This window comes from Diorhabda carinulata, chromosome 8, assembly GCF_026250575.1.
Source record: "Diorhabda carinulata isolate Delta chromosome 8, icDioCari1.1, whole genome shotgun sequence".
Taxonomy (NCBI): Eukaryota; Metazoa; Arthropoda; class Insecta; order Coleoptera; family Chrysomelidae; genus Diorhabda; species Diorhabda carinulata.
This window is the reverse complement of record NC_079467.1, coordinates 2,658,481-2,673,927: the sequence shown is the minus strand read 5'-3', so window position 1 is coordinate 2,673,927 and position 15,447 is coordinate 2,658,481. Positions and strand designations below refer to the sequence as shown.

General features: G+C 32.2%; 1 protein-coding gene across 1 annotated transcript in view; it reads left to right on the top strand.

Annotated features, from left to right (window-relative positions):
* The window catches only part of LOC130897099 (paired box protein Pax-2a), a 49,124-nt gene extending 35,445 nt beyond the window's left edge, over nucleotides 1-13,679 (top strand). Inside the window, exons 4-5 of the mRNA XM_057805690.1 lie at nucleotides 10,711-10,930; nucleotides 13,151-13,679. Of these exons, the coding sequence (XP_057661673.1) occupies nucleotides 10,711-10,930; nucleotides 13,151-13,620 (690 nt within the window). The 3' untranslated portion in view covers nucleotides 13,621-13,679. The remainder of the gene's footprint in view (nucleotides 1-10,710; nucleotides 10,931-13,150) is intronic.
* Nucleotides 13,680-15,447: the final 1,768 nt, after the last annotated feature.

Sequence of the window (15,447 nt, the reverse complement as noted above, 5' to 3'; positions counted from 1 at the left end):
TCTTGTTAAAACGGAATTTCAGAATTCAATATTCAAATTGACACTTGATAAAAATATTAAACTTATTGATTCTGAAAAATATATTAGAAAAAACACCGCAATTCTCAAATAACTAATTTCCAGACGATAAATACATAGGTATTCGAAAACTCGGAAATATATTAGAGTTAGTACACATTGGTGTACTATTTTGCCACAATCCTAATACGAAAACGTTCATAATTTACGGTTACGTAATGGGAATTTGGAAAAATTAGTACAAACTTCAATATATCTTTAACAATAATTAAGATTTTGTGGTTTAAAAAAGTGTTATTTCTTGTAAAAACATTCATTCACGGATTTCAAAATTCAAAATTCAAATTGGCGCTTGATTGAAATATTGGTTCTGGTAACTATAAAAATCATTATTAATTTTCATTGGTTAGATTATGAATGACGTTGACTTTTTATACGTTAGATAAGGTTAGGTTGTTTCGTATTGTTAGTTTATGAAATGCATTAAATTTTTGTAGTCTAGATTATGAACATCTTCCGAAGATACTTTGATTTACACTTGTAAAAACATTACATTCGTGGATTTCAAAAATTCATAAATCAAATTAACGCTTGATAGAATTAATTGGCTGCAATATTGTTTCCGGTGACTATAAAAATCGTTATTAATTTTCATTGGTTAGATTATGAATGACGTTGACTTTTTATACGTTAGATAAGGTTAGGTTGTTTCGTATTGTTAGTTTATGAAATGCATTAAATTTTTGTAGTCTAGATTATGAACTTCTTCCAAAGATACTATGATTTACACTTGTAAAAACATTACATTCGTGGATTTCAAAATTCATAAATCAAATTAACGCTTCATAGAATTAATTGGCTGCAATATTGTTTCTGGTTACTATAAAAATCGTTATTAATTTTCATTGGTTAGACTATGAATGACGTTGACTTTTTATAGGTTAGATAAGGTTAGGTTGTTTCGTATAGTTAGTTTATGAAATGCATTTAATTTTTGTAGTCTAGGTTATGAATTTCTTCCAAAGATACTATTATTTAAAATAAATTTAATAAATTCATCTCCAAATGTTATATTAAATTGCTGCTTCGATCCATTTTATTATAGTAGAGCTCGAACGACAACTCAGTCAAGTTGTTTTGAAACATGCCTCACGAAGGATTAACAGCAACAAAGCTTGTGTCTATAATTTTCAACAAATAACAATTAGTCTGTTGTTTCCACTGAGGACGAAAATCGTTAGAATATAACCCACGTACGGGAGGTCCTGGGGACTTTTAGCAATGAATATCTACAAATATATACCTAGCCAAAATCAAACATCTATAATTATGTAAAATGGCAATAAAATATATTTGAAGACATGACAAGACTCACATATTCATGTTTAAATAAATTATCGCGTTAAAATCTAAATTATGTACATCAACGTTGACTGGTAAAAATAAACATTTCGTGCAGTTTACATACATCATCAATCATATATATATACGAATATCACCCGAAACCCTAATTTCTCATATTTTGTTTATACATGGATCATTACGATTTGGTATAGTATAGACTGTAAATTAATGTCTGTTTGCAAAGGCATACAGCACTCGTACATTAATTTGTAATCGATTATCAGTTTTATATCCAAACAACGATTTCAACGCCATCGAAATGACGTTGTCATTGGACCTCCAAGCTCAATCTAAGCTCTCACCTCAATCATAGTTATTCATATGTAGTACATGAAACTGGGTGAGGCAAGTAAGTTTATTTTTTAAAGATGTCATATTACGATGTTGAAAGAAATTTGACAGTTATACCCTGATTGGATTTCTTATTGATCCGTGGTTTTATTAGTTAGGGCTCTCCACCTTGGACCCACCAATTCAAAGGTCTCCTTTTATAATTATTATGCAGCGTGTTCTATACTTTAGACTGTTAGTTGTTTTTGAAACTATCTAAGAAATATTACGTGCAATAGAAACTCCGATTGGAATTGAAAAAGATTAATATTTAGGTTACACAAAAAAAATCGCCCTGCATAATTCCAATGGACAGATGCCTTTTAAATACAGTGTTATGAACACACTGTATTTAAAAGCTATATAAGTTATAGCTTATCTCTAAATTGCAAAAATAATTTGCTTCACAATAAAGATATTTGTTGATTCTGGAGGTAGATATTAATTAATTAAACTCTTATTTTCGAGTATTGATGTGCTTAGAAATTAAAACTTTTTACTGAAAAATTCACTTTCACAAATACACGAAACTTCATTGCATTTATAGAATTATTGAAGTATGTAATTTTGTTGGGCTGAAATTTTAAATATACGAATAGGTAATAAATCGTTTTCCAAACACTGGTTTTTACTTTTCAAATACATAGAAATTTTGAATATAAAGAGATAAAAATCAAGCATCGAATTATCACCCAATTAATTGCACTCCTTCCCACGTTATCTAAGATCATAGAAAGATTGGTCTAAAATAGGCTGCACACAGGCCATCTAGGCCCATAGCGTGGTAATAATTTTCTACCATTCTTTTCTGTTTCTTGCCTTCGCCTTCCAGTCCCTCTCCTCCATTAGATCTCCTTGTGTCTCCGCATACGTTTTTATACTAGAAGATAAATTTTCTGGCGATCAGGCGCTGGCCAAAACTTACTAAATTTTTCTAACCTTCTTTCATCAAAATCCATTAATTTTTTACTAGGTCTCCAGTCACCAAAACATCGCCATTCCATCACGAACCCTTCGTCGTATTTTACAGTCGGCATTATTAAATGAGTCTATCATCCGTTTTTTCTCTGACCTTCGTACACATTTCGTTTTTTTGATTTTGAGTCATCACTCCATCAAACTCTATCCCTCTCTTCGTGCGCTCAATTTCTATGTTCTTTAGCCAGCTCTTTTATTTTGACAGGTTTCCTCACTGTCATCTTCCAAAAACCCCAGCTTCTCTTAATCTCCTTATTACTGTAGAAGTACTCAAAGGCAGATTCCTAGATGTATTGATCTGATCTGCTATCTCTGGATTTATTTTACGTTTATTTTCACCGGTGGGGGTTTTTCAAGTCCGTCCTGAACGTTTTCTATTGCCAAAGCTCATAATGGATGCATTTTGCCAAGACTATGAATACTTGCGATTAATGCACAAGTTTCAACCGATAGTTCCAAGTCTGAATTTACGAATCACAGCACGTTCTCGCGTCTCACAGACCTAACTGGCACTAAACTACAATCATAAACACCAAAGAAATCATTCACCGTTGAAGAATAATAAACAAATTAGGTACTTGCACGTTTTAACTTGTCGCACTCGCCGATTATAATATAATAAATATGTGGTCGTGAAAAGTTTTTTGTTTTTAATACACCGTTTCGACTTTCGCTCAACAAGATGAAAGAGAACCTTGATGTATTATTATTTTGAAATTTAATGTAGGGGATAATGGGATGGACAAAAACTTTTGACTGTTAATAGTGGTACAGTGGTCTATATAAAGCTATTCAAAAAAAGACACGTTATTAAGGTCAGAAATGGATATAGTATTTACCATTATAACTAAGTAAAATTTAAAATATTCATCTAAAATAAGCGTACCATAGAGACGAATACTTTCATCTCGATGCGGTAGTTCATTTAGTCAAAAAACAATGCGTCGACTTACTTTCAAAACTTCCTAAGTCAGTTTTGACTAATTTTATGAGAAACATGTATGAGGTGCGATACACTAACTATGTGAACTGATCTTTGATTAACCAATAATTATAGTTAGTTATGACTTGTTTAGAATGATTTCTACTAAAAAATATAATTATAAAATTTATAGCCAGACGTTCTAGAGACTTATTTGTTTTCAATTCTGACTGTACAGGAGATTCCTGATTACGTTATTTTTTAGTTCATTTGTAATGGCAAATAAAACACTAAACTTTCTTCTTATTCACCTTTACTACATCATTAAACCATAAACCAATAAGTAGTGGACTGTATTTACTGTTTAACTAAATTGTACATTGAAACTAAAACATTTATACACTCTTGCTAATTGACATCAACCAAAATACATAAAATATAAATATATTACATATAAGATAGTAGCGCGCCAATAATCACACACACGCTACCAAGGCCAAAAAGCAAGTGTTACATTCCTTTTTCTATTTATCTTTTGGCCCAGCTTTAACCGACTAGACAAGCAAAAAAAAGGTCTAAGTATAAAAACCACAATACAGCTTGTTGCCATGGTAACAAAATTCAGTATATACGGCGAACAGATTCATAACACGAAAGAAATATACATATATACGAGGTGCGTTCACAACACTGACCATATTCCAATTATAATTGAGTAACGAAGGAAATTAGAAGAATGAAATAATAATTGTTCACGCAACAAGTGCAAAAAGTAAGCGTCCACTATATGCCGAGTTTGCATACAATATTTTTTCAACGTTCATGAAAAAAAAGGTTTAATTTAGGTGTAGAAAAATAAAAAGCGTAATTTAAGGTCAAAATTTTAATAATTAATCAAACTCTCGGTTAACTTTGAGAAAGTTAGAAGCTAGTAATTAGGAATAATTCAACTTAAACATTATTTAACAAATTTAATCCTTCTTCAGTCTCATCTTTAATAACAAAACTTTATTCCTTGTCAGTTTTTGAACGTGGTACTTTCATAATATTCTTCATCTTTTTCTTCTTCTTCTTTTTCTTCTTCTTCTTCTTCTTCTTACGTTAGGACTAGGTCCTGTATTTTCACCAAGGGTTCGCCAGAAGTAGTTGGGATGCTGAGGACCAGCTTTCATACCATTTTATAGGTGGTCGTCCAGGAGGTCGAGTTAATATTAATTATTATTAAATAATTAATTCAATAGTAATATTAATTAATATTGAACCTACTTTTTCTATGTATTAAATACTCAATTTTTGAAGATCATCTCTACGATGCCAAATATTACAGCGATATACAACAAGTAATCTTAAAATGACTTACAAAAGCTAAACATTAATTACTGACTTCGTCAAATACTGGGAGATCGGAGCTTTTTTAGAAATTTGATAAATGTATCTACTTTTGACTTTTTCGACCGAAATCCTGTATAGTTCTATTTAATAAATGCCATTAGTTTTATGTAATTTTCAATATTAACATCATATCACAAGTTAGATTGTAATCATATCGTTTGAATCAAAACCACAGAAGTCTATTCTTCAACAATATTTTGTCATAAAACAACGTAAATCAAATCTAGCAACTTAAAATCCAATAGTCTACATTTAAAAGGTAATTATAGCTACCTAACTTTATGAAAACAGTAACTTTCTTAAATTTTTCTTTGTATTTGGTTTAAAATCATAAACAAATTTTGAAGAATGACGACCGAATGCAAAATGCAACGACAGAAAAGGTTTCGCGATTGTCCGATAGATGCCGCTTTAAACAATTGTATCAAAATCTTATATATAAATCGTAAAAATCGGACTTTTGTAAGTAAGACGACGAATTTTCATACTATAAAGTAACTTTTATGTCCATACAATTAAAATTCATTATATATCGTACAACTTCCTCGCCATTATGAAAACAAGATATTGAAGTTTGACAGGGTTAGTGATAAAGTGTTATATCTGATGTAAAAAGCGAATGACGTGACGATGAATAAAAATAATTATCAACTGAAGATGATCTTAATGTTTTCGTGTGTCGGTGTATAACGTGTTGTCATTCGTATAATTATCCGGCAGTCTATTAGTGTTTATTTTACTATATTTTATATTTGCTTATCGTTTAAAGGGTTGTGTCCTCGGAAAATGGCAGTAATTTGTATAGAAAAGGCACTAGGGATAGAAAATTAATGGTTGTACGTACATTTATAAAATTATAAAATGTATTGTAATTACAGTGGTATGGAATTTCATCAGACCCAGACTGGCCGCCGGTCCAAGGGGGCCCAAAAAGTTCTTACATCGATTGCATCACCATTTATATTAAAAAAAATTGGTAATTATACACTTTCACGGTCACCTGGTTTTTTGGCTCTAGAAAATCGAAAAATGGATGGATTTTAATGATCTTGGTCTCAAAATGTTCCATTTTACGACGGATTTATAAAAAAAATTAGTAGAAATAGCTGGAATGAAAATTTCTCATAGTTTTACTGTTTTAAATCGTAAAAAAACGGTTTTGTAAAATAATCCTTTACAAAAAATTATGGTAATTATACACTTTCGCGGTCACCTGGTTTTTTGGTTAGGTTAGGTTAGGTTAGGTTAGGTTGGCTCTAGAAAATCGAAAAATGGATGGATTTTAATGATCTTGGTCTCAAAATGTTCCATTTTACGATGGATTTATAAAAAAAATTAGTAGAAATAGCTGGAATGAAAATTTCTCATAGTTTTACTGTTTTAAATCGTAAAAAAACGGTTTTGTAAAATAATCCTTTACAAAAAATTATGGTAATTATACACTTTCGCGGTCACCTGGTTTTTTGGTTAGGTTAGGTTAGGTTAGGTTAGGTTGGCTCTAGAAAATCGAAAAATGGATGGATTTTAATGATCTTGGTCTCAAAATGTTCCATTTTACGACGGATTTATAAAAAAAATTAGTAGAAATAGCTGGAATGAAAATTTCTCATAGTTTTACTGTTTTAAATCGTAAAAAAACGGTTTTGTAAAATAATCCTTTACAAAAAATTATGGTAATTATACACTTTCGCGGTCACCTGGTTTTTTGGTTAGGTTAGGTTAGGTTAGGTTAGGTTGGCTCTAGAAAATCGAAAAATGGATGGATTTTAATGATCTTGGTCTCAAAATGTTCCATTTTACGACGGATTTATAAAAAAAATTAGTAGAAATAGCTGGAATGAAAATTTCTCATAGTTTTACTGTTTTAAATCGTAAAAAAACGGTTTTGTAAAATAATCCTTTACAAAAAATTATGGTAATTATACACTTTCGCGGTCACCTGGTTTTTTGGTTAGGTTTGGTTAGGTTAGGTTAGGTTGGCTCTAGAAAATCGAAAAATGGATGGATTTTAATGATCTTGGTCTCAAAATGTTCCATTTTACGACGGATTTATAAAAAAAATTAGTAGAAATAGCTGGAATGAAAATTTCTCATAGTTTTACTGTTTTAAATCGTAAAAAAACGGTTTTGTAAAATAATCCTTTACAAAAAATTATGGTAATTATACACTTTCGCGGTCACCTGGTTTTTTGGTTAGGTTAGGTTAGGTTAGGTTAGGTTGGCTCTAGAAAATCGAAAAATGGATGGATTTTAATGATCTTGGTCTCAAAATGTTCCATTTTACGACGGATTTATAAAAAAAATTAGTAGAAATAGCTGGAATGAAAATTTCTCATAGTTTTACTGTTTTAAATCGTAAAAAAACGGTTTTGTAAAATAATCCTTTACAAAAAATTATGGTAATTATACACTTTCGCGGTCACCTGGTTTTTTGGTTAGGTTTGGTTAGGTTAGGTTAGGTTGGCTCTAGAAAATCGAAAAATGGATGGATTTTAATGATCTTGGTCTCAAAATGTTCCATTTTACGACGGATTTATAAAAAAAATTAGTAGAAATAGCTGGAATGAAAATTTCTCATAGTTTTACTGTTTTAAATCGTAAAAAAACGGTTTTGTAAAATAATCCTTTACAAAAAATTATGGTAATTATACACTTTCGCGGTCACCTGGTTTTTTGGTTAGGTTTGGTTAGGTTAGGTTAGGTTGGCTCTAGAAAATCGAAAAACGGATGGATTTTAATGATCTTGGTCTCAAAATGTTCCATTTTACGGCGGATTTATAAAAAAAAATACGAAAATTAAAAAAAATAAATATTTTTTACAGTTTCATGACTTTAAATGCAAAAAAAAATGTAACTTCGTAACTGTTTCTGACGTCGTGGAATCAAGTTCGTATATTTTTTTTCGCAATTTACATAAAAAAATGAATATTTTGAAGAAAAAAAAAGTTTTTCTACTATTTAAGGTTTAAAACTATTAAAAACCGCAAATTCAGCCACTACCCCCCTGTTTTTCATAAATTCGTCGTAAAATGGAACATTTTGAGACCAAGATCATTAAAATCCATCCGTTTTTCGATTTTCTAGAGCCAAAAAACCAGGTGACCGTGAAAGTGTATAATTACCAAAAAATTTTACATAAATCAATGGTAATAGTTGCTTCTGAAATATTTTTTATACTGATTTCCTCATTTATTTTACGAATAAAAACACGTTTTTTCATACATCAACAATACAAATTTTGTTTTTAATATTAGTTTACGTGTATAGAGTAATTTAAGAAAAATCATGAAGGTAATTTAAAGTATGTGAACCTAGATAAAATAGTAACATAAAATTATCTTATTTCAGCTTTCCAACATTCGTTTATTTGATTTCATGGGCTTCTTGGCAATCCCTCTTGATATTCCGACAGTAGTCCTTCATCATATTTTCATTCCATCTACCTTGATACCGTTTTTCCATTTATTTTATGTCTTGGTGGAACCGTTTAACTTTGCCCTTCACTGTAATCCTCTAAATTATCAGGGAAATATTCAAGGTGGCCCAGAAACCGCGCACGATTTTCACAAAGCTCATCCAAGCTAGTTTTTCGTTCTGATCCATACTTTTTTCAAAATTTGCGTCTTCCATCAAAATTTGTGGATCCACGGAAATTGCCACCTTGATTTTTCTGAGGTAATGCGAGGAAATTTTTCTGAAAGATACTTGAAGCAGTTCTTTTGATAAAGCGATCACAAATTGCTTTATCAATCCGAGTTTTATGTGCAGCAAAATCTTCTTAGGGTCAATTAACGGTAAAACTTTCATCGTTAAGGCCACAGTTTTTATTTACAGTGTTTGTGAAGAGCTCAACTGTCCCATTCACATAAGAATCACTGCATTTTCCTATAACCCGGCTGTTGATTTAGTAGAAGATCATTTTGAAATCGCCACACGTTATTGGCGCTCCGAATATTTGATATTGCCCAATAGGCTTTCACCATTTTCATACGTTTCCTTCAAGTGAACAAAATGAGCAACTGGAATGGAGGCGTATTTATTGCCATTATATAGAAGAGCTTCTTTCAAACTTTATGAAGAATCAATAAAAAATCTCCACTCAGACGTTTCGTGATGCCGAATCATTTCATTAGATCAGGAATATTACAACAGAGGGCCATTGAGTTTTTTTTGAGCCTAAAACTTCAGATTCCTCATTCGATCCGTTTAAATCTTTAACCAAATCATCTAATTCTGTTTTGGTAAACAGCTGCGGTTCATTTCGTCTTCCTGGAATGAATTCATCCTCTGATGAATTGGCCTCACTCTCAGATTTAGCTGGTGCATCGATCAAAATGTCAGTACTAGACACACTTTATGGGAAGGACATGATTTGTCTTGATCATTCTCTTTACTAACCCATTAAATGTCACATGCATGATTGAAAGGAATTTGTGGCTTGTCAGTAAGATGCCGACAGACGAGAGAAACATGTAACAGACCGACGTTGTACATATAAACCCTAACCTAACACGAAAATTGTGCATCGTAGGTGTCTGATTTTTTAGTTGCCGGGAATCAATCTTCATGATAAAAATATTATCGATTTGTGAGTTAACCAGATGTAATGAAGATCTTTAATTTCGTCATAGATTTTGATGCAACATGGTGTTGTTTATGGAAAATTCTTAATCAGTGAAGACAGTGTAAATTCTCTAAATTTATTTCTGTTTTCAAAGAAATCTCTAATGGAAGTTTTGACAGCAAATCTTGATTCACGGCTAGAAACCTTATAAGTAATGGTCGAAAGCTAACAACTTGTAAAAACATTGAGTATGCTTTAGCTTGGATCTTAGGACACACACTGTTCCAGCAAGTTGATGAAAGGAATTACACGCATTTTGAAGTTTTGTAGGCAAAAAGGAAAACCTTTACAAGTGCTGTTTATCCTAAACTAGACGAAAATTATATTAATCTCGACTTAGAAGTGGACTGATGCCTGGTGAAAAAAAAAAGATGAAGCTGACTCTATTTCAACAGTTCAACATTACAAGATCTGGCGCAAACAGACAATTTACAGGATGGTTTTCGTTTGGATATGAAAAATTTGACTCTTTCTTAAAACTAGAAACATTCCTCCCGCAAGCACTGCACAGTGTTTCTAAACTGTGTAAAATTGGAAGAAGTCTGCTATTTATGAAGCTTTGATAGTTTATACAAAGATAAAGCAACTTTATAGCGGCTTATCCCACTAAGAACAGATGCAGATGAAGAAGATAATTGACACCCAGCCGAAGAAGACAATGTTTTCGATATTTGAGACGTGCTTTCTCTATTCTGTATGAAGTTATTAGTTACTTATAACTGTATACTAGGTAGAAGCAGCTAAGAGCATTTGGGAATACACCACACATAAGAGCATCCTTTTTTAGATTGCTTTTTCTACAAAAAAAAAGGTTCTGTGTGTTATGAATCAAAAACCTTTTTTGCCGAATGAGAATGTTCCTACTTCTACTCGTATTTATTTTTTTTTGTATTTAGTAGTTGTAAGTTGATAAGAAACTTTCGTATTTTTATACTATCAGTATCAAAAATAAAATAAATTTTGACATGGTTTCTAATAGCGATTATCCTTTCTGCAAATTAATTGCTGAAATATAATGTATTAACGCAAATATTATTTTCAGCAAGTAGCTACTCCAACAGTTGTCAAAAAAATTCTGCGATTCAAACAAGAAAATCCCGGAATGTTTGCATGGGAAATACGAGAACAACTTATATCCCAAAGGATATGCGAACCCCACAATATCCCGTCAGTTAGTTCAGTAAATCGCATTTTGAGGAACAGCGGCGTTTGGCCGGATCCTTCATCGGATATGTTACATCATAGAGTCACTCATCCTTCAGGTGAGATTTGTTAAATTCCTACTCTAAAATACCACAGATCTAAATCAGTATTTAGTACAAAGGGGGGCCGGGAAGTACCGTTTTCTTCGATAAATTTTCTATTTTCAATCAATGTAAACTACTTTCGGTGTAAAAGCAATTGGCTTCTGGATGAAGTATCTTAAGATTATAAACATTATCTAAATACTATTTTCCAGACTCCTGGTTACATTACTTCATAGGTTATTATTTACAAGAGCTCAAAATATTTTCGAATACGGATACTTCTATTCTACGAGGGTTGCTACTCAAGTTTTGGGATAAAAACAAATATTTATAGTTGCATGTTGCTTTACTGTTCTTCAAAATACTATTCATATGCGTAGATCCATAATTCGTCGCCTGTGACGATTTTGTAAACATCTTTTGAAGCACAACGATTGAATTTTTTGAGCGATTGTCAAATTATGCGATATCCAACGCGAACAACACACGGCGGTTCGAGATGGTGCTTCATTAAAAAAGTCGAAGCGAGCGCTGATAGGCACACCGCTGTTGGTTTGATCCACATCGAAATCCAAAAAAAATCTCACTCGCATTAGAACACGTTCTGAGTATTTTTACTATTAAAACTGTCAAAACTTAATGATGGCGATGTCAGATTTGACATATTCGCATCAGTGTTGTCATATGTCAAAACTTAACCAGTAACCCTCGTATCAGTTTTCTTAATATGTGATGAAGGTGTGAATTCAGAAGATAATTACATATACCTCCTTTCGTGGCGCAGTCAATAGGATTAAAGCACTAAGTAACATTGTACGTTCTTTTAGAAATTTACGAAATAACAACAAATTCGAGAATGGAAAGACATAATTTTTTCAAGTAGTTTTTGCTTGCAGATAGTAGTTTAATGATTGGAATTGTATGTGGAAGCCATTATTACCAGAGGGAAGATAATCATCTATTTGTGGAGATCTCGCAGTTCTCAGTCGTTCAATAATATTAGTTAAAGTATATTTGACACAAGAAACACAAGACACGATCAATGGTAATATCAAAAAATCCTATTAGACGCAAATTGGCAATCGATAACGGAATAATACAGCAGGTATCAAGATTTAACTAGCTGGAAGTGAAATACGAATAACGAGTGATGACATAAGAGGAGAAATGGGCGTACAGGATGTGGTGAGATGGGTCAGGGCAAGAAAAGGATTCACGTAGAAAGAATACTAGAAGACAGATGGGCAAAGTGGGCTAAAACTCAGAGACCGAACACACGCAGACCTGTAGGCAGACCACCAAAGAGGTGGTACGAGAGCTGAAGTTCAGCTTCTTAGGAAGAGGGCCAAGCGTACAGGATTGAACAGGACCTGGTCCTATTTAAAGAAGAAGAAGAAGAGTCTGTATTAGAGTACCATGTATACCTGGTCACAAAGGATCTATTATGTCCACCAATAGCTCATTTATAATACCATTCCTCTTATAAAGTTCAGAATGTAGAATTTCTCTAGTTGTCCCAAAAATTTTCGTCTTTTATTTCATAAGCTCCAAGGTGTAATGCTTTGGTCTTCCATCACACTTCGAGAGAATGTGAATAGAGGTTTCTTCCTATGAGCAGCAGAATCAACAACAAAGACTTGTAGTATTCGTAGGCTGCCTTACTTAGGTTCATACATACAGCAAACCTTCTATGGTTATAGTTTCCATTAGCGTCTTTGCCTCTCTCAACTACTGTAGATTGTCCCAGTAGCTGGTTTTACCTCTAGCTGTCTTCTTTTTCAATGTTTTCTTTATTGTTCTGTAGCTGGTCCCATAAAGTTAACGAATCTGTCAGCTATTACGTCTTCACTCCAGTGTACCTATTCTGGAATCGATTGCGGGGTAACTTTATTATCCTTGTCTATTAGTTGATGTTTAGTAAATCATCATTTTTTGTTGAAAAATTCGTGAAAAAATGATGTATTTAAATTATTGTGATCAGCGCCTGAACATTCTTAATATCAAACTTACAAATCGGCATGTAGTTCAAAATAGATCCGAATTTAGTCAAGTTTTCCAAAATAACTCCAATTTACGACAGAAATTGGATAATCTGGCAAAAAAATCATCAAAAACAAATTAAGATTGAATGTAGAAGAATTTATTGATGGAGAAAGTAATAAGAAGTTAGTAATAATCATTATAATTCTTACGGCTCTAGTTTTTCCTTACTAATATAATATTTTTTTTTTTCAGATATAGGAAGCGAAATTTACTCCAAAGCCGTATCACCTACTGCAACACCAATACCTTATTATCCCACCCTAAACGACCCTTCTTTAACAACAACCAACCGATACTCCTCCCTTCAACGGCAATTACACATAGCCACCACCTCTCCTTTAGATATTTCTCCTTCAACTAACTGGTCGAATCTGATTGTTCCTTATCAAACTTCTACAACCAAAGAAACTTCTCCTTACGTGGATGAAAACAGAAAGGATATTTCCGCGACGGACACAGAACAAAGAGAACCGAAAAAGAAAAACCCTTATTCAATAGAGGAGCTATTGAAGAAACCTGTCACGAGGGTGAAACCTTTTAATTTTAGTTGTACTGGAGTTCATCAACCTTATGGGGGATTAGTTCATAATGAGGAAATTAATGTTTATCATAGTGAAAGTGATAGTGAACAAGAACAAGATATTAAAATAGAAGTAGTTTAAATTTATTGTTAGATATTTAACCTCCAATTGATGATAATATTAGAGCAGGTTTCATTTTATTTTGAAAATATTTCGAGTATATTATTTCTAAATGAATATCATATGACAGATAGTCATTACATACAGGGATTTCCAAAATAAAATATGACATAACTGCGTTGAATGGTTTCAATCTAGAACTACCACATGATCTATGGATTACTAAATAATATTGACAAATAATGACAGTTCTTACTCTTGTCAATTGTCAATTGAATAATATTGATAATTCGATGGAATGATCTTATTGAATCGTTATGTCAAAAGTCACGTCAAAATTAAATCATAATGTATTATTTGACGGAAATAGTCATACAAAAATTGGAAATAATCCATTTCAACATTTGTATCGATTCAACTTAAGATAACAAAAGTTGAGTTGATGCTCGGCTCGGCTCGGGTGACAAAATGCCCTACTTTCCTCCCTTTCCTACTATTCACTATCATTAGAATCATCTAAATTATCACGATAATAAATAATAAATGTCGTGTAAAGGAAACTGTCATCGAGAGTGAACATTTCGATGAAATAGTCGTTGGGATCAAAAGAAATTTCTTTCCGGGCCACTTTTGTCCCGCATACCAGGGACGAAAAGCGAAATCCCGGCAAGAGAAAGTACTAGATTTTAGCTCGAGGTCGTCGGAAAACGAAAAGCCGAAAGCTAAAAGTTAGTAGTATAATACACAATTTGTTATGAGAGGGGAAAAACTCTTCTGCATTTCGATGCTTTTTTATAAATAGATAACTAAACGTAGCCGGAAACGTAAAAAATTAACACAAAGTCAAGTTTATGAATCTTTTGTTGTATTAACGTGGATTCAAAATTAAAATATTTAGAAATGACTGGAAAATATATAATAACTTTTTTTTAACCTATAAACTCGTGTGAACTGGAACATAAATAAAAAAATATTATCATATTAATAAACAATTCACTTAGGAACCTGCTCTTATAAAAATTTCAAGATTAATATTTATTTCTATTTATTGTGATAGACCTAAGATTCTCGCTTTAGAATATGCTATAATGAAATTAAAATTAATTATTAATTTTTTAAGATGTTAATTTTTCTAATAGGTAAGGTAAATATTTATTACTTGACTTATTATTACTTCAACCAAAGAGTATATCAGTAAGAAAAAACGCTTACAAGAAAGCCAAAATTAAGAGTAGATTACTTCGACAGAAGAATCCAAATGATGAACTGAATACCATACCAAAGAACGTCAACAATGCCATGTTGCAAGGAAACTCAAACGTCTACGCACACATCACCTAACCAAGGGCAATTACCTAAGATAATAATGAGCTAATTATATTCTCTTCACAAAAATAGTAAACATACGAAGTACTACAGCATCATTTCCACTCCTTGTATTGTTTACATATTATAATCAAACACTCCTACTACCCGAAACTACCGAGAAAATCTGTATCTGGATAAATAACTACAAGTCGCAAACCACGAAGAAGATTCCCAAGATAGTCGGTGATAACTACCCGTGACTATCAAATTTCAGTTACATTATTACTACTTCGAAAACTAATTAACCACTTCGATTAAATTCCAGAAATCATAAATAAATAACATATTGTTCAACTCAAAACAATCCTAACCTAACTTGAAGGATTCAAAGAAGTGTTTGTAATCGTAAACTCTTTTGGAACCGGTAACGGCTTCTTTGCCCATCTCTACTCCAACATGATGACGAAAGCTCTTACAGGAGGAAAAGGCTCGTGCATTGTTGTAGTGCAAAATCTTGTCTTTGAGAGTTCGGATCACACA